This window comes from Numida meleagris, chromosome 6 (genome assembly GCF_002078875.1).
Source record: "Numida meleagris isolate 19003 breed g44 Domestic line chromosome 6, NumMel1.0, whole genome shotgun sequence".
In the NCBI taxonomy this organism is placed as follows: domain Eukaryota; kingdom Metazoa; phylum Chordata; class Aves; order Galliformes; family Numididae; genus Numida; species Numida meleagris.
In genome coordinates this window covers 38,726,169-38,746,553 of record NC_034414.1, presented here as the reverse complement: position 1 = coordinate 38,746,553, position 20,385 = coordinate 38,726,169, and the positions used below count along the sequence as shown (strand labels likewise).

At 38.1% G+C, this 20,385-nt stretch overlaps 1 protein-coding gene across 5 annotated transcripts in view; it reads right to left on the bottom strand.

The window, feature by feature from the left end:
- Positions 3,637–20,385, bottom strand: part of MIA2 (melanoma inhibitory activity 2) — a 29,194-nt gene continuing 12,445 nt past the window's right edge. For 3 of the 5 annotated variants that reach the window (XM_021401279.1, XM_021401280.1, XM_021401278.1), the window contains exons 9-24: positions 17,825–17,947; positions 17,104–17,227; positions 16,309–16,355; positions 16,032–16,122; positions 14,706–14,844; positions 13,060–13,161; positions 11,936–11,996; positions 11,583–11,618; positions 10,696–10,763; positions 9,950–10,029; positions 9,469–9,600; positions 7,454–7,612; positions 6,675–6,806; positions 5,582–5,658; positions 4,977–5,199; positions 3,640–4,190 (exon numbers count right to left, since the gene is read on the bottom strand). In XM_021401279.1, coding sequence (XP_021256954.1) covers positions 4,039–4,190; positions 4,977–5,199; positions 5,582–5,658; positions 6,675–6,806; positions 7,454–7,612; positions 9,469–9,600; positions 9,950–10,029; positions 10,696–10,763; positions 11,583–11,618; positions 11,936–11,996; positions 13,060–13,161; positions 14,706–14,844; positions 16,032–16,122; positions 16,309–16,355; positions 17,104–17,227; positions 17,825–17,947 — 1,746 coding nt within the window. In that variant the 3' untranslated portion in view covers positions 3,640–4,038. Of the gene's footprint in view, positions 4,191–4,976; positions 5,200–5,581; positions 5,659–6,674; positions 6,807–7,453; positions 7,613–9,468; positions 9,601–9,949; positions 10,030–10,695; positions 10,764–11,582; positions 11,619–11,935; positions 11,997–13,059; positions 13,162–14,705; positions 14,845–16,031; positions 16,123–16,308; positions 16,356–17,103; positions 17,228–17,824; positions 17,948–20,385 lie in introns of all 5 variants that reach the window. The other 2 variants (XM_021401276.1, XM_021401277.1) reach the window with 1 other exon arrangement.

Below are 20,385 nucleotides of genomic sequence, written 5' to 3'. Positions count from 1 at the left end.
CAATGCTTCAGTTGACATTTTATCTGTACTCAGAGTACGTAGCTGTGTATTCTGAATGAAAACTGCAGATGTCTGATAAGCTGGTGGAGAGCGGCCGTGCCCTGCAGCGGCTGACTGTGCTGTGAGAATTGCTGGAGTGGCTGTTCAGTGTGTGCGTGCCAAGCACGGGTTTGGTTTGAGCTTCTCAACTTCGTTTTGTGACGGCCCAAACTGCTACCAGGCATGAGGACTGCGCTGCTTGTTGGTTAAGCACTGCCCTAGATCTTGGAGATCTGGCAAGCAAGAGCATCTAACAACTTGCTGGAGAGACGACAAGTAGACTTTGCTGTGGGTAATAAGATAAATATGACCATAGCTTTTGATATTCCGGTAAAAAATGAAATATCGGGACTTAGTCATGGTGCCTTTTGGGGCTCAGCCTCACAAAGGAGGTTTCTGTAGCAGTTAAAGCTGACAGGGATTGTTCAGCATCATCTGGGCCTTCAATCTGGTTGTAAAGTGATGGAAGGTTTTCTGGCAGCTTCCATGCAAATTGCTGAAGGTGTTGTGTCCTCCGGTTTAAACAGAGTTGCAGAAACTTAGTTCTTGCTCTGCAGACTACAGTGTTCCTGTGCATAGCTGCATTATTTACTGCAGCTAGGACTTGGTTAGCTTCATTACCTAAATGTTTGTCATCGTAGTCTAACCTATTTTCTGATTTGTTTTTAATTCGTGTAATCTTGTAAGGTAAGGGGCAGGAGGGACCGGCCACTTGTCGATGGTAGAGAGGTGTGCAGTCCCTTCACTATGCTGAAGATGGGCCGTCTCTCTGGAGGTCAGTGCATCTCTATGGAGTGCTGTTAATACTCCAGATGTGATTCTTCCTCTAGCTTGAAGTCTAATGTCTGGATGTGGTTTGTGTTCCAGGTGTGAATTCAGTGTGCTTAGTCTGTATGCTGCAGTGAACCTTTGCTCTTCATGTGTAGGGAGCACTGCAAGGCGAGTGGCTGGAGAAACACAGAGCTGGAGCAGAGTTGGAGAGGTACACCTCTGGTTGTTCTGTTTCCTTAGAAACAAGTAGCAGTTGTTGGGTGATTGCCCATTCAACAGTAACCTGAGTTAGTGGTACCAGGATGAAGGGATTCAAACTAGAGCAGTTGTAAATCAGGTGTTAGGGAGGTTGGTCCTAATGTGGAAAATACACTTCTATTTGGAGTGGGGTCAGATGGGCTATGTGGAATTGCTTTGAGTGTGCATAATCCCAACAAGGATTAATTTTTTTGTTTCCCTTTGTTTTTCCTAAAAAGACGGAGGTGTCGAGTTAGTCTTGCTACATTCTGGATTTAGCAGCAGGAACTTGGAACACAAGCCCTTCATTGTTACAGTCTGCTGCTCCTTCCCCGTGGGGGGAGCAGGGACTTCCCTGCACACGCGCTTGTGTGATCCTGCTCAGGCAAGCTTATGTAACCCATTTCATGGACTACTCTGTCCTACTTCCTAGTGCATAAATACGAGCTTGTTTTAATTGCTTGCCTGGAAATACAACTTGGGGCTGTTGCTGGAAAAAAAAAAAAGAGAAAAGATTCCATTCCATTCTGTCTGCAGGATGCTCCAATCCATGCCTGTCCCATATTATCGTAGTCCGGTTAACTTTTGTTTTGCCTGCAGCTCCCTGCTATTGTGGGCACAGACTATACTGTTTTGGTGGAGGAAGAATTGTATTTTGAAGACATATTATAAACTAGAACAAATATTTAGCTCTCACAGAAAATACTGTATCTATCTGTTCAGACAAAGGAGCTACACTTATAAGTAAGTACTTTTCAACCCCGAAAGTAGTTTTGGGATTAAAAAAAGTAAGATTGTTCTGTTGGTGGTATTACCAACATTAAGGGCCTCTGTGCCTTTGGCTCTTTTCTACATGTAGGGTAGTTGGCTGATAGTCAGCGCTTCTGGTTGTTGCAAGGGCTGATGCAAAGGTGGATGTACAAACTGAGCAGCTGTTTCTAGGGTCCCGGTTAAGTCCCGTAGGCCAACTTAGAGCCTCTGGAAAGCAAATCACGGCTAAAAGTGATGCAACAGCTGAACTAAGCTAAACAGCAGTTAAAGATTTCAACATACACGAACCTTTAAAATGCCAGTTGCCAGAATTCATTGGCCAATAGCTTAAGTACAGGGCTTATCTAAATGCCTTTGACTAAATTAGAAGGAATAAAGAAGTAGCAAGGAGGAGCCACAGGGGAGTTCTGCAGCTGAAATAAGCCTATGGGGAAATAAGAGCAGGAGTATTGCAGAAAGAAAAGCTCACTTGGCAGACTTGATCTAAGCAAGCAGTTACAAAAAAAGTGTGCTGGAGCTTTTTGGAAACTTCTAATTACGGGGTGTGGTAGCTTGTGAGAGTAGAGCAAATGCACAGGCTTGGTTTACATTAAAAACTGTTTTGTGTGTGTGTGCATGTGGAGAATGGAGGAACGGCAGCTCGCTGCCCACTGCTGCTACTCTAAGTGGAGCCTTGGCTAAAAACAGTTTTTCTGTTTTTTAAAGGGTTCCATACCAGCTGACTGCACTGTAATTACACGGTTTTCAAGCTGAAGCGTGCTGGTCTTAACACCACCAACTGACAAGAGCCAGCAGCTTCTAGCAGAAGCCCTTAGACTGTACAACAGCAGGTAAACAGAGCAAGGCTCTGTTCTGATGCAGCCTGTCACCTTAAGGATCTGTGCCCTGGTTGCAGGCTGCTCTAACAACCGCTACCATGGGGCAAGAAACAAAGAGATGCACAATCATTAATTCTGCGATTTGCCACTCTTCTCGTGTTTTTCAGTTCTGCTTTTTTTTGTGAAACCTAACACTCACTACAAAGTGTGGATACAATTCTAAAACCGTTTTCTAGCCCCTAAAACAATTATGTTTGGGTTTCTTTTCAATGCATGCTTGTCTTAACAGCATGTTCTTGACAACTTTTGTTGCTTCCCTTTTGTGAAGTATATTGGTTATACTTGCTTCTGTGCTCTTTCCAGGCAAGAAAGGAATTTTACCTTTCTTTGCTGTTTCTATTACCTGTAATATTACGTGGTTACAGAAGTCTCCTACCATGCTGTATGGCTACTTTGTTGATAAATGCTGATGGCTCTCCAGCCTTGCAGAGTTGAAAGGATGAAGACGATAAGGTTGGCGAGTGCTTTTGTTTTGTTTTGTCCCTTGCTAGTGTTAAAATCTGAATACCGTTAAAGTGAATTCATGCTGGGACAGTGGAAAATACAAAAAAAACTAACTAGGACTTCAACTGCTGTTTACTGTGGCTGCACATCTCTAACAGCAATTTGTCTGGTGATGCTGAAGCATCACATATAATTTTAAGATGGTAATTCCTTGCTTTCACAGCATCTTGCCTTAAAAAAAAAAAAACACCAAACAAACCCGCAATAAAACATGGTTACCTTATGCTAGCAGTTTCCAGTAGTGATAAGAGAGTTGCTCTACGTTTCCTTTCCTTCATGCCACAATGGTAAGTCGTTGGCATCTGCCACCCTGTGAAGCTTTTTTACCTGAAAGATTACCTATAAGTCATTAATGAGTATGTATGTAGTTGGGAACAGTATCAGTTCGTCTTCCCTTTCCTGAAACTTCCCTGTTAACGTGGCACTACAAAAGTAGTTATTTCTTTTTATCATCTTTATTTATTCAATTTTTTTTCACATTCTATTCATAGAGCAAGCATCACTTTTAACATGCAAAGCTTCCCTGTACAGCTAAACAAGGACAAAGCAGCTGCACTTTTAAAATGATTCACATTATTTAATTTTATATACCTCTGAAGAGATCACCCAAATTAGAAATACTTAAAGTGACTACTGTACAATGGAAATCACTTATTCACAATATTCGTAGTTATATTTCATTCTCTATTTACAAAATACTATCCTGAGAAGTTTCTATTAAGCTTCAATTTGAGCAAAGTAGTTTATTTATACCTAAGTAACAGCGGTTACTTAACATAAGGGAAAATGCCATTCGAAGAGTACAGAAATGGTTCAGCATGGTGCTCAAACAACTCTGTCAAGTCTCTTGCTGTGGTTCTGGTTGTTCTGTGGCCGACGTATTTGACTGAGGTGACTCAATTCTGTTTTCAGGAGGTAGGGATGGAGGCAAGAATTCAGGTCGCTGAGGTGGATAGTGAGGAAAAGATCTCATGGGAAATGGATTTCTCACTGTGAGGCAATGAGAGTAGTCCAGTTAATACCAATCACACCAGCAAACCCACACCTGCTCATTCTACTCCATGCACCTTACTGCTCACAATGGCCTACCTGTAATTAGAAGTCACAAGGTAGAACCATCTTAGAAGATGATGTTCTCCAATGAGACAAATACACCAGGAAAGGGAAGGACAAAATACCCACTTTCCTCAGTACTGCTTGTGGCAGCAGCCAATTAGTGTCTGCTATGGGCTGCTGCTGCCACTGCTACCTTTGGTAGGACGTGCGGTCTGATCTGGTAGCCCTTGGCTGTCATACCATACAGGTACTGGGGAAGATAGAGATTACTTCCTCACAGCTTCATCAGAGAAGAAAAAAGGCAGAAAGAAGCCCTTCAGTCTGATACCTGCATCTTGCTCCAAAAATGGAAACTACAAGGTGAAACAATAGGTATGTCACAATTGCATGCCTTTGTCTGGACATTAGCTAGCTCACAGCTAAAGAATGATGAAGTTCTACAGTTTATGTCTGATGCAGCCTCACAACTACTTGCTTTTCTACCCGAGAAAAGGAACCTTTCAGCTGCTGAACACTGTATGCTATTTTCCAAAGGTAATATTAGTAAAAAACACTACCACCGTGAGCAGCTGTGAAGTATACACTACCGCCTTAACCAGAAAGTTAGACAAACTGAAAGTGGTTTGTGCAGATACAGATTTGAGGTATCACCCTGAACGAACACGCAATAAACCACTAATGTTCATTAGCCTGAAGTAAATGCTAACAGGAGTTACGTACTTGGCAGCGGAGGGCGTGGAAGCCCCAAGTCTCGTACTGGAAAACATTCACGTGGTCCATACATGCCAGCAGGGGGAGGGGGAGGGAAAGGGGGTCGTCTCATGAAGGGTCCTCGGGGATCCATAGGCATCATTGGAGGTCTGACTGGCGGGAAAGGTGGAGGAGCAAACCCTGAGCTGGCTCCTTCACTGTCTGATGCCAGCAGCTGATCAGGGAGCGAGTTCTGTAACACAGTAAAAACAGGGAAGAGAGCTTAGGGAAAAGAAAAGACAGTATCTTCAATCCAGTCAGGTCCACTTTGACGTGGACTATCACACAAGCTATAAACCAGGTCCGAGAGGCATAATCCTGAGCAAGGCTACTTTGGTGCACTGGTCATCAGCTTCATCATAGTTTCACCTTTCAGTTTTAAATTAATTTTCAGCAGGGATTACATTATAAACATCTCAAAGTTAACTCACAAGACAGTGAATACTGTGATAAAACTGTATGTGGACTTTTATAACTTGGACTGCACAGTGCAATATAATGTTACTGAATATTACAGACATTTTTTCTATATATTTTTAATATATTTTAAATCAAGTTTCTGTTTAGCTACTTACGCTAAGATTAGAATGATCTTTCATCTCATTTCCGCTTGGTTCTGTTAGTGGGCTATTTTCTGAAGATGTTTGCCCATCTGTATGCAGAAGTTAAACAAGTTACTCGGTGCTGACCACCACCAGTATTTTTTCTTAAATCAGAAGATAAAGGCAAGAAAATAAAAGGTACTGCTGTGCCAAGCAACTACTCTGTAAGCAGCCTGAAAGACAACCGAGAAACACAAAAGCTATGCTTGGGCATTTTCACCAACCTGTGCACAAGTTGCACATGAATATTCCCAGGCTGCAGCTTTTACTAAAGTTTCTTGTATCCAGATACTTTTTTCCCATTTTTTTCATTTTTTTCTTAGAAGTTACAGGTGCATTTTACTAGAGATTACCACAATTTTTCCCTTTCCTTCTCATACCTTATTTCTTTGGGAACTCTCACTTCAGCTGGAAGTCCTACTTTGTAAACCCCCAGGTTGGGAATTACTGCACTAAAACATACTCCTGACATAAAGTGCAACAGCATCACATCATTTCAAGCAGGCCTTGCCTATGTTAGAGAAGCCATTACTTAACAACCTGAAACATTTTCTTAAGGCATGCAGAGAATAATTCCTTGATGTACAAGCGGCATAACACTTTCTGTTTTAAATCCCTGTTACGTTGCTCTCAAACTCTGTCAAACTTTAACCCTTCTGACAAGTTTCTTGCTCTCTGGAGATCTGCCTCATCTCATCTTAGGAAAAGGCCTGTTAACTTGCTGAGAAATTGTACTCAATTAACTTTAGAGCTGGAGCCTGGATTCCACTACTGTGAGATGTTGCTCTTCTAAGATCAGGTGGTGATGGGTGTATTTTTACAAATGCCTAAGGCTGGTGAAATTAGATGCCTCTAAAAAGCAACATTCACAAAGTTAATGAGCTGCTAGTTGTTGGCAGCAACGTTATCCACTGTTTCTGTTAAGCAGGCTACCAACTGCCCAAGAACTATGTACTCAGAAGAGACTGCTATTGCTGATCCCTCCCATGGCTTAGTACAGATAGTCACCCTGCGCTGAGATTCTCAAGTTGATTGTACCGTAGAAGCCAGGTAAAGCAATTCCCACCTGTCTTGTCAAAAGACTGCATATTGTAAGTCCGCAGCTCAGCTGGTCCGGAAAGCCTTCCAGTATTTGGAGGATTAGGGAAAAGTCTTTCTTGTCTTCGAGGAGGAAGAACTGAATCAGTATAAGGCTCACCTATTGTTGGGGAAAAAAAAAAATCAAAATATCACTAAACAGCTCAGTGTTTCATACAATTTTATACCAGCAAAATTATCTGGATATCTTACATTTTTGTAAATAGCCAAAGTGACTATTAATCAAGGAGGGAGAACAATCTTAGATTCAGTAGCAATGAAGGCCAATATAAAAATAATCTACTGTTTATTTAAACCACACTAATCTAAGAGTGACATTTCCCATTGCATTTCATGGTGCTCTACCACGTTTTCAATTTACTTGCACTGAATCTAGCTGATATGCAGCTACAAGGCAAACTGAAGCAGTGAGATTCAGAGCAAGAGTGGGTAAGAACACAGTCCCGGCCAAGAAAACAGGACTACCTCTGCAGTATCCTTTAAGTAGCGAGATCTGGCAAATGGGAAAGTTCACCCTGAATGAACTTTGAGTTTCATGATCAGGCTCATATGCAGCCAGTGAGGCTTATATGCAATTATAATATCTTGCTGCAACTGACAATTGTTCTATATCTGTTTGATTTTTTTTTAATGTTCATTTTTTAAATTGTAGTATCTTTGTTTCTTTATTACAAGCAAAAAATACTTAAATATATACACCGCAGGTCAGTAATTCCATTCTTCCAGTAGCTAAGCAGATTTCTGTACCTGATGGTGGCAGAATTATTCTGCGTTCTCTGTCCCAAGGAGGAGACAGGGACCCAGTATCTGAGGGAGGTCTGTGGGGATCAGTTAATCTATCAGAACTCATGTCTCCTCGTTCGTTACTGGCTTCATACATGACAGTAGATCCTGGCCCTCTGGATCCTAATTGAAGAAATCAGATAGCTATTTTCTCAGGTTTTTAAACCCTCCATTATGTCTTTCTTCATTAAGTCTGAAAACAACGGAAAATATCTGAAATGCCAACACTTTCAAGATAGGAGAGGAGCAAGGGTCCACAGGAATCTCCAGCTGTTTGCTGATGATGATTTACAAGAAGCCTTTAAAGGTTTGTTTGGAAGGAAAAAGTCTTCATTCAAGAGAAATGTAATCTACAGTACCTGTTTGTTTGTTTGTTTTAAATCACTGTTAAGAGTTCCTATTAGTTCAATTAAAAGAAACTAATGCCTTTACGGTCAAAGTTATTTTTAACACTAAAACAACCATCACTATCAAGACCTCACCAATTTAAAAATTATCAAAGTTAATTTCCTCATTAAAAATATCTCTTCATATTATATTCAATACTACTCTCATTCTCTCTAATAAAAGAAAAAAAAGTAGAAAAGACCAGGTCAACATATAAGTAAGTGGAAGAGAAATTGTGACTTCAGGTTTAAAGTTTTCTTGAAGGTAAGACTTGGTCTGAAGATTGACATAAATACAGAATTCTGGTATCCTCCTCTATTCCAAAATTCAACCTAGAATTCAAAGCCATTTTCTATCTTGCACAAAGTGAGATGAGAGCTATAATTACTCTGCAGTTACATTGACTAAACGCATAATTTGTTTAATCTGTCCAAGTTATATTAGTGCATTATTGCAAAATGAACCACAGTTATGTCTTTGCAGAGTTACTTTCCTTGCTAAGACTGCACTTTGAAATCCAGTTTTCACTCTTACTCACCAGTAACAGCTGAGCTACAGTCTGAAGAGTCATGTGACATCTCAATTTCATTACTTACTGCCTCTATTCAAGTAAGCTGTCCAATATGTAGTTTTTGTTGTCTGTGGTATAGCTATGTTTGAACATTCAATCTCAGCTTTTTCTTCTCTCTTAGAACGTGAATCAAGTTTCAGATGCAACCGAGTATATTATTTACAAAGAATCAAAGTAAATAAATAGACAACACTAGTTTTTAAAAATCAGTGTTGATTAGTGAAATCCTTATAGATATTTTGACATATTTCCCATTAAGTACAGTTGCCAACAGATTTAAGATCAGTAGTATGTTATATAGTAGCTTCTTCATTACCTGCAACAGACGCTCAACTCCACGCTAGAATTCACCTACATTGTTTCCATTAAAAAATAAACATGAAGTAGTCACATTTCCTTCCCTTAACACCTAAGACACCACAGCTTTCCTTCACCTACTTCTCAACCTCTATGTTCTACACCTCACACACAGCCTTCCTGTTCTCTTTCAGCACTACATAAGACCATCCCCATGTACAATGACTGTCTCAAACTTAGAAACTAAAGGGAGAGAAGGATTTCACTGAATCGGTAACTTCCTACAGAATCATTTTTCATGACTCTCAATAAAATATTTTTGAGAATGTAAGTACTTCCACCTTCCTTCTCTGTCTTTAAATAAATGAGATGGAAGCGTCTGTATTTTTTCTTCAGAAATCCAATTGACTCATTTAACTTAAAATTGTAAGTTATTTCAACAGAACTGCATTTGTCCAAGAAATATGACCAAGTTTGGCTCTTTCCTCAATTTGTGCTTCTAAAGCGAATCCGCTGACTAACCCAAACCAACAAAATTTTCCATTGTGCTGGTGTACATTAGACAGATGTAGAAGCAAGTTGAAAAACAGGAAGAGTTTGTCTGTTTATACTGAATTGGTTGTTTCAATGCTTTTGTCACCAGTAAGAGCAAAAGGTGTGACAGATTTATAGCAGAGGAGAGAGAAAGCCAGAATAGACAGGTTTTCAAGTTTAAGAATTGTACCTCTTCCTCCTCCTGCACCTGGAAGCATAGGTGAAAGCCTTAAAGGACCCTCCAATAAAGTTGGAGGGGAAAGAAAAGCTCTTGTTTCAGATGAAGGCCGGCCCATTGGTGAGGGTCCATATGGGGAATGCTCTGGAACAGTTAAAACAAAATACTCAAGTTCACAATACTCAGTTTAGCAGACTGTATAAAGTAATTAACTTCTCAGGTGAAGTTTAAAACTAAATTGAATAAGTGAAATGAGAACTGTGTTCCAATTACCGTATGTGTCATATTTCCAGTCTACTCTCATCAATGCTACCAACACTCTTAGTTTCAATATTACCTACAGTGACTTACAACTTTTTTTTTTTTTTTGACATGACTTATTTGTACATACGCATGGCTAAGATAGGTTTGAAACAATTACATATGTGTGGTCTCAGGAAACAAAACCAGAATCCAGAACAATTAGGGTCTATTTTACAGTTCAATACTTTACCTCTAAATGGTCTAACTGGAACATCAAGAGCGTAAGGATCTTTTTCTAAAAGGTCAAGTTTAAATTCTGCTTCAGTTAATCTGTAAATAAACAAAAAGTGCAAAAATTTTATTGGACTGCACTGCTTACTATTAACATTTCTATTGTAAGTGCTAAACAGACAGACGTACTTCATTCCCTAAATTAAAAAAAAAATACAAGGGATGTCACTGAACTCTGACTTGAGCAATTCCTCAAATTTGTTTATCCTACTGCATTTACACTGGAATTCAGAAGCTGAATAGCATGTTAGATATCACAAGTCCTAGCACAATGCTCTCACGAGCACTCCAAGATACGCTTCAGGTGTTAATTTTACTGTACATCCAGAAGTTCCCTCCCACCACCTGAGCCATCAGGTCAGTACTAAATTCTGACTTAAGCTGCAAGATCATTTGGTAATCATGACTTCTGGTTAATTCATACATACTGGAAAAATAGTATCATCAAAACCTTAGAGTCCTAGTACTACAATTCTGCTTCTTTTATGAACCTCACATAGTTCATATTTTCTTGCACGGTATCATTACAGGAATCCTCAGCTGTCTCTCTCTCTTTCAAAGCTAGAACGGAACACCGCGCTCTCTCTGCCCTGTCATAATTACGGCTGGTTAACACAGCTCTAGAAAACACTGAATTGCACAAATCCAAAACATGCCCACATGCCAAATAACTTCTGTTTAGAATCAGGTCAGGACTGCACTTACTTTTGCCTGTTATGTGCGTTTTCTTTTCTTATATCATTGAGTTGTCTTTCAGCTGCTCGAGCTGTCAGCTTTCAAGAGGGACAAAAATCAGATGCTTAGATATTTCTGTTTATTAATTAAATCTTTCATAAATGTGACAGCTCCTAGGTCGAAGACATTTTTCTATCTGAGGTGTGTAAGTGTGTATGTATTTTCATCATACATTACTCATGTATAATGCACATGAAACAGCCTCAAATGCACTGCCAAATTACACTAGCAGTTCTACTAGCCGAGTTTGGAAACAATGAGGCTTTCCTGCAGATTTGTAGAACTGCAGGAATGGAATTCCTAAGCGATAGCTGCTTTGAAGCATCTACAGAATACATACAAGATTTAAAGTCTCCAATTTTACATATGAAAATTTTATATTAAAATAACACAATTCAGATCTGTAATATCAGAATCATGAAGTGCCATAACTTTGAACGGGACAATCTCATACAGTCCGTTCTGCGAAACTGAAGGCTATATTAGTCAGGAGACATTTTAACATTTTCTGTTTGGAAAAAGGTGAAAATGGAATTTGTAGCACCATTCTTAGGAAGCTGTCAATGGAACATACTGTTCTCAGAGGACATAATGTCTTCTATTAGTAGATAAAAGGAGTGGAGTACATCCAGGAAAAATATTAAAATGGCACTGAAGCAAGGCCAAATGCTTGTGTTATTTGCAAAATGTCACACTCTTATTAAATGATAGCATGTTATTCAAGCAGATTTAGTGCTATAGCAAGTAACACCACAGTACTGAAATTCTACTGAGCTTATAAAGCAAGCTATTCAAATCCCTGAAAAGAGAGACACTAGCTGACACAGAACTAAGAAAATTTAGTGTTTTGAACTTACCCAATTATCATGAGCTTTCTTCTCATGTGAAGTAATCTGTGGAAAAAACGCATTTGCTAGATCATTACTGAAGCGCATTATTCATCTGAAGAAGAAAAGTTAAGATTGCGTAAATGCTCTCATTCATAAATTTAATGTGTGTAATTATGAGACAAACTTAAACCAAAGCTCCTTTTTCATAAAGTTACATAGTGACCTCTGCTAAGAAACTGAGTCAACCACAACAGATGGCATAAGAGAGGTTAAAAGAGAACAAAACAAAAGCCAGATAAAATACCACAACCTAAGTGGTATTTCGGTGCAGTAGCACCCATCCTACTTGGCACGGGTGCCAAGTGACACAAAGCACAGACCTGATTCTGATAAGAGCGAATGGTTCGTTCTAGCTCTTCTTCCAGATCTTTTGCTCGCTGTCTGTAACAAAAAATAGTATTTATGACACCGTAATAAAATGTTGAGAAAAAATAGTTTTACATATAGCAAACACAATCATAGTACTTAAGATTTTGTATCTAGAAGTAAGTATTGTTACTAAGGCCTAGAATTAACATCGCTAATGTCATTTCTGTGTACCCTGCGGTCCTTGAAGCAGTACAAACAGGATGCTGAAAACAAAAACCAAAACTATTAACATCCTTCCCAACTCTTCAGCGGTCTGTGATATGTTTCCAATACAAAGGATATCCCTCTACATAACGCCCTAACAGCCAGCCTTACCCAGTGCAGCAACTGCTATGTGGCTGGAACCTTGTGCCATTTCAGGCTACCAGTCAGTTCTGAGGGACAGTTACTTGCACTAAGGTTATTTCCAGACCACAGAAAGCATGAAGCTACCTTGTTGCCAGCTGGCCTGTACGCTGCCTCTGCAGGCGGCCCAAAGACACATGGTGAGGATACTAAAAAGTGAATTCTGTATTTCTGTAAGAATACTGAAGAATGCCTACAGTAACTTCATATTCCAAAGGAAAATTAGTGTAATTAACTCTTCAGAAAGCACTGCTGATCTGTATTGTTCACTCTGAGTCAACACTCCCTTAAGCACTGAAGGTAGAGAGGAAACATACACTACAGATCAAAGAATTACGCTACGGTTTGAGAAACTACAGAACAGCAGGCCTAGCACAAAACAGAGAAAACCAGTTAAAAAATGACAGAAAATATTCCCACATTAGGGTATTTTAGAGAAGAATTTCTAAACAGTAACGCTATTTTAGAACTTAGACATACAGAAACAGAATTCTAAAACTACACAGTGAATATGTTCAGAACTATGGGAAAACTGAACGTTACATTCATTTCACAGTATTCTCCTTTTAACTTTGTATTTTGCTGTCTGTTCAGCTGACATTTCATTATGAATAACGTTCCAATGGAAAAGCTCTCAGCGGTCTTCTGTTCTCAGTTACGTACATATTACTAAACACGAGTGCACACACAAAAATGAAACAATATTTAGTGAAATAAAATTTGTGATTACCTGTAGCTGTTTAGTTCTTCGGCAGCATGACTAATTTTCTCATCTACTTTAGAAAGCTTTTCTTCTTTTTGTAGGCGTTCTCTCTCTTCTACTGTCAGTTTTCTTTAAGAAAATTCACAAACTAAGGTTAATTCTGCTTTTAAGTCAATAATTCTGTAGTCAGAATATCAAGAAAAAAAATCTCTCATCACTTGGCTCTAATGTATCGATAAAGGGTTTTACAGACAACAAATTAAGTGGCAAGATCAGGACTAGATTTTATTCTTATTCATTTATTCAGTTTATTAGTTTTGCTTTACGAAGCATTATCACTATTCCTAAAAGCATTTTGGAAAACAATTTAAGTTCCTAAATACTGAAGTTCTCCTTCTGCAAAATATTTACTCATTAGGGAGTAAGTATTTCTATTTAAAACAATCCAAAAAGCACACACACACACACACACACACACACACAACCCAAAACAACCCCAAACCAACCACAACCAAAACAAACCCCAACTACACAGGCCTACGTTATCTTTCAGTGCTACTTCACCAGCTATTTAGCAGATGCCCTGCTAGTAGTAATAGCCTCTTTTATTCAGCTATCAAACTGACTTCGATCTGTATTGGCTATTCTTGTCTTTGACAAGGAGCATAGGTTTGCTGAGCTTCGGCACGGTATCTTTAAATGGTTAATCGTTAATAGTTTCCTTTCTATCCCCCCATCTCTTAAAATCAAATGTTAATGTAGTGGATTTTTGGGTTTTGCTACACCTACAAGGATGCCAATTACGTATTACATATGAGCTACAGAGCTGTTGAAAGCAACACTTAAAATAGGCCCTGCATGCTGCTTAGTACAGAATCAAGACTTGTGCTGCTTCTCTTGCTGCCTCCAGAATTACGTTTGCTCCTTGAAGAAGTAATTTTTGACTAGTTGAACTGTAAATTCACGCCCTATGATTTCCCCCTGCCCCCACCACAGCTACACAGACACATATGCTTCTGAAGGTTTTCCATGTTCCATCCCATCTCTACCAGCTGGATTTCCAATCCTTTCCGTATTTTATTTCGGTCAGTAAGTCACAAACCCTACCATCATTCTTACTGGGAGGCAGATGGTATGGCCTTTGTATTGCCTCTTTGTTGGTAAGGAAAGCCTAACACACCGAGGTTCCATGCTGCTTACTGATAATAGCTGGCTTCTCCACATTTCAACTCCTAGCTTAGTTTTACATGTAGCACCAATCTTCCACAGACATTACTAGCTCCCCTGTTACTATATCGCATATACTCCGCAGTTAAAGAAGTTACCGATTGTATTTCTTGCAGCACCTTTGATAGATAAATTACATTGTATCTTTACTTAAAAGCCAAGCTTTCTAACTTCACAGATTAAAGAGTTGTTACTTCTCCTGTCATCCTTTTTTCTGTACTTGCTTTGGAAAAGTCCTAAAATAATATACCATCACTTCCATGGAGACAATATAAAACTACCTTGACCACAAAGGTACAAAAAAGTGCAACATAACAGAATTTCCTTACATCAGAGAACTCTGCTAAAGAATATTCAAATTTTCCAATCATTTTCACCCCCCCAAACGAAAGTGTGTGAATTTCAAGCAATAAGCATTTAACATTAAAGTCAAGAGGAACCATCACCTGTGTAGTTTCATTTCATTTTCTTGATAAAGCTCAGTCATAACTTTAAGTTTCTGCTGAAGCTTTTGAACTTCACTTTCCAAACGTTCATTTTCAGATTGTAAGGAAACTTGTTCACTTTGGAGGTTTTCTATACGCTCTGTCAAATATAGAGATAATTATATTAGGAATTAGACACAGGTTATAAGATTAAAGTATTTGTAACAATTTTGGACTGTAAAAAGCCTGTAAAAACTTTTGATACTATGTTAACTTAATAAAGCATACAGTAACGTGTATTAGTACATTTCAGTAAATTACACAAATTGAGAAACAGTATTGGCCCTTTGATGGGAAGCTAGAGATGATATTCTCTACCTGCCACAAAGTGCAGCTCTGCGCAAACAACATTTGCAACCCCTCCAAGTGGTAGAGCTGCTCTAGACAATGCAGTTTTGTAACTCACAATGCACACAGCTTTTATTATCGTACTTTTTAAAAGAGTAAAATCCTTATCATCATATATTCTTCTAGACTACCCATAGAAAGTCATGCTAAGATGCCTGAAGGGGTAATTCTGGCTAAGATTTGTCTAATCACTTTATCTATCCAGACTAAAATCAGTCATGTCTCTTTATTTACTATTCCTAACCCTAAAGAACGAGCTTCAAGTAAGTTTAAGTACCGTTATGGGACAGAGTAAAAATCCATTTGAAAAATGCATCAGCATAAGAAGTCAGTGTAAATGACCATTATACGTGAAAAAATAGTTTTACAGAGCATATCATCATTCAAATATCAAAGTGTGATGGCTATTCTGCTTGCTTTCATCAATGAAAGCAATAGCTAATTACAGAATTTTGAAACTGTAGTGACAGCATTTTCATTTCATTAAGTTTAATTCAGTATGACCTATACAACAGAAGAAAAAAAATAAAGATACTTCTAGCTTCAACGCTCTAAAGGCAGTACTTCAGATTTTAATAAGTATTCAACATACACTACAACTAAACTATCAATTTTAGTAGATGGTTTTAAAATTTTAGACTAAAACTCGATTGTTTCATGTCCAATATTGATGTAAAGATATTCCATACTCACTAACATCGTTTATCCCAGACATTTTAAGATTCTGTAACTTCCATACTTCAAAAGAGTACAATAAAATTTAGAAATGGTGCTCTAGCAGTCAATTATAAATTACTAAACTTTGACTGTTTCACCACCAAAATGAAGTATTTAAAATAGCTAAGCAACTCAAACAGGCATTTTAAACATCAAGTAGATCTATTAATATAATCTTAATTCACGTTTTAGTGGAAATAATATGTGATGCCATTTAATTACCTGTAAGTTCTCCTTTAGCTTTACTTTCATCAGACAATTTTGAGTACATTTGATCTCTTTCTGTTTCCATGGTCTTTAAACAAGCATTTAACTACAATCAAAATGAAAAAAAATAGAAGTATTAGAAACTGTTTGCATGTAAAAATGTTTAAACGTCATTGCACAACTTTGTGATACCACTAGATATCTATACACAATTAAGCTTAGCATTAAAAAATTGCATATGCTGTATTTAGATCGCCCCTCTCCCACCCACACATTTCTTAAAATCACATACCTTTGCAGCATAGATCAATTTCTTTATGGTTCGTTTTTGCTGATCATCTGATTGACAAAATAGAATACATCACATATAAAGCACAGAAAGATTTGTGACAGAGCTTACTACTCTGATACCAGTTTATTTTTATAATAAATGCCACAATAGGCAAAGCATATTTTAGAACAGAAAATACGTGTTCCTCCCTCCCTAACAGACTCAGAATGCAGGCGTTAAGAGTGAATGCACTGTTAAGATTTACTGGGCTGCACTCTACGGTATCATCAGCACTAGCAAAACACAAGCCGTGCACGAATCAGGAGGAGGAAAGGCTCTTCTGTGCTGCTGTTTTGAGGGGATCCACATCTTTATCCCCAGTGCTGTCATACTGCCTGCAACCACTAACAGCTGCATAATGACAAGGAGGTAGAAATTAAGCTCTAGGGACCTGCAGTACTACTGCTTGGAGGAACTTTAGGAAGAAATTCAAGTAAGGCTCCCACCTACATATGTCTGAAAATCACTGCCTAACACTAACATAAGCTAATTGATTCTGCAAGAGACCAGGCACTGAGTCTTTTCATTTCTCTGTAACAACTAATACACTTGTATTTATACCCGCCTATTACTCCATGGTAGCACAGGCTACCATTATTCCAGAAGTTTCTAAGCATCAGATAACTTGTCTGACACAAATAACATCGAGTGACTTTTGAAAATCCAATTTTTAAGAAGTTCATCTTTCTACTTTCCTGGAAGTTTGCTGGTTTGCTTTTTTTTAAAATATCTACTGAAATATTTTTAACATCGTACCTAAATGTTCTCCATTTTCTGTTTCACCCTTTAAATCAGTGTCCCAGTGGTTATCTTCAGTGTCATCATCATCTCTGATTGCTGAACTCCAGTCTTTCATCTTCAGCAAGTACTGTGTCAGTGACTAAAAAAACCCCGCACAAAACAAGAACGGTGAAATAAATACAAATAATAAAAACGTAGTTACCATTACAATTACTTTTCCAGGTTTTCTAACCTTTATTTAGTTCCCTTAGTAGATTAAGTGAGCTTTATGTACAGGACTCTAAATGTCCAACATTATACTCTTCCCATTAAAACATAAACTGCATGTCAACCAGTATGCCCTAGCAAAGGCTGTTCAAGTACCCAAGTAAGTAGGCTTTTCACAGGGCTTGTATATATGAATAAGGCCCTAACCCCCATGCTCCAAATTTCAAAAAAAAAAATACACCTATCAAAAATAGTATGTAAAATATACCTATAAAAATTGAATAGAATCAGAAGTGTTTTTCCTTTTTAAAACCTGCTGCCTTCCAAGGCTGTCATACTGCTCCGCTATGCTGCTAAGCAACTTTATTTGCTTAGCAGGAAAGGAGACGTTAGAGGACGGACACAGCAAACAAAAACCCAAAACAGCTTAATGAGTATTAAGACAGGGACAATACGTTCAATTTTCTTGAAACTTCATGGTTAGCATCAGTTTGAGTAATCCAATTCAATGCTAGCTGTCATAATTTACCTTGACTTGACTCTCTTTATCCTTCAATACTTCTTCTATATCTGCTTTAGACGATTCAAACATCTTAGTTTGTTCATTTAGTTCACTAAATCGTTCACCCCATCCTTCAGCTTCTTGTAAAAGCTAAAAAGGGAAATACTAGGTTAGAGTGATTATCTCTTAGAACAAAGAATCGAGGATGAATATCAGTTGAGCGTGTTACGCGTACTTTTCAAAAGCAGAATTTTAACCTCTCATCCACGAATACGAATTAAACAAAGAGACTACAAGACAGTTAAATTCTCAAGATTCAAAAATAAATTCTATGTTATTGCCTCATTGCTTTTGCTACAATAGCTTAGCTACTGGCACACAACTGCATCTTTCGCGCAGTAAAAGCCACATATGAATTCGTTGCATAGTGCAAACTGGGTATTACCAACAAAACAAAAATACTCATTCTCTTAATACAGAAGACATACACAGGCAACTGTGTTTATCATTAAACATCATTCCTAAAAGGGAAACTAAACTTTGAGTCCTTCTGCATGAAGCCAAAGAGAAAATAAACTGACCTGGCTTTATGTACTTGTAAGAATAACAGTGAAGGGAAAAAAAGCAACAATTTGCAGTGAACTAAAGCAGCATATATCTCTAATGTTCCTGGAGAAAAACATAAAAACCACCCAATCCACTGATCAACATATAAAGCAAAGAATAGGAATTTGGAGTTCATTAGCAGTTCCCTTGTTCAAACTAAAAGGCCCAGCCCTCTCTCTGACACATCATAAATGAGAGAGCACATCTGTTACAGTGTTTAAACTATAATGTTCCAGAAGATCATGACCCATTAGGGCAAATGGACAGAGGAAAAAAGTACCCTAATTGCTCTGAACAAATAACATCTTTGTTACCTTTTGAGCATAAGTGAAATTCCATCTTTCAAAAAAAAAAAAGAAGAAAAGAAAAATAAAGGGATATAGATCTTCTAGTACAGTGAACTAGTTCACATGCTCACAGCAACCTTATAAAAGAAAACACAAATAAACAAAGCAGATACTTTCCCTTCTTTCCTTACTGGGCTCTATAAACTATTTCCAGGTTCTTCAACCACTAAAAAGCACAGCAAAATGCAACATATACAGACGTTCTGAAATTACTAAAAACTGCAACATAGCTCAGTTAATGACAGACTGCAGCAACACATCCTAAATAACGTGGTTAACGAATGACTATAGCCAGCTTATTTTATCCGGAGGGAATTAAAAATATATATTTATTTAGGAACATGACAAGTTGATTACATCCTAAGGGCCATTTTTCTGAATTTCTCCTGGGTTTGCCTGACATAAAACTACTGTCTGTAAAACAGAGAAATTTTCAGCACTTAGTATTACCTTGCGTTAAGTTCTATTTTTAAGTGGAACAAAGAAACAGAACACTTCTCCTCAAAAAAAAAGAAAGAGAAAATTTGTCTGAAACCAAGAAGCTACTAACAGAAAAAAAAAACTCTATTACAATCTTTAATTGTGTACAGTTTTGCAAAATCTCATAGAAATATGTTGTCACACTGGAAATAAAACATCGAGATCAGACCCTTCCTCCTCACAAAGTTACGTAAAGGTTTGATGAAAAAGAAGTCCTGAAAGAAAATAACTCTCACACACCTTCACCTTGCAGTGATCAAACCAACATCTGCTATTTGTTCACTCACAGCACCTAACGCAACCCTCCTCACCCCTTCCCCCCGTTTTATCTTTTATTGGTGTAGTCAATATAACCCTGCTAAAAGTAAGAAAAAGGTAAGTTTTGCTGATAACAGAGTTGTGTGTATCTGGAATGTTGCCCTAGCAGAAAATTTACTATTTCCAGTAACTTCCCTCACAAAGCAGCAAGGCTGATATCAAAGGTGTTTTAACGAAATCAACAGGCCTGTACATCTAGCTCTTGCAGGGTACCTGCCAGGGTACATTTCAGACAACAACGAGATGAGTCAGGCAGGAAAACAAGCACGTATCCACAGAAAAATGAAATATTTCATGTAGCGTTTGATGTTCAGAAGCATTACCTTTTTTGTTAGAAATTATAATTTAATTGTAAAATTAGGCATTGCAATGCATCACTACTGCATAGGCTGAACACTTTAAAATAACCACCATTCTTTGAGATTTGGCTATAATAAGGAAGAAAATAAAGAGCTAAAGCTCGGGAAGTAACAGTCCTTTCTGCATCTCCACATCACCGATCTGACTTGCCATGAATTCATCCATAGCAACACTACATTAAGCTCCCTACCTGTCTTTTGCACAGACTGACATTTCTTCATATGTTTGCTTTTCTGTATCAAGTAAAAGCATTTGCTCTCTGCTGCTGAAAAGAATCCAAGCTGCAGGCTTGCTTACATCTCTCTGCTTTCCTCAGCAAAAATCCTATTAGTGTCACATTCCTATGTGCCCTCTTCCTCACCAATCTGTAAACGTTTCTTCTTATTTTTTGTTTGTTTTTTAATATGGAACAACTTCAGTCAAAATTTTTTCCATCCTCATTTTGAAGGCACGCCCTCTCCTCCTAACTCCATTTAC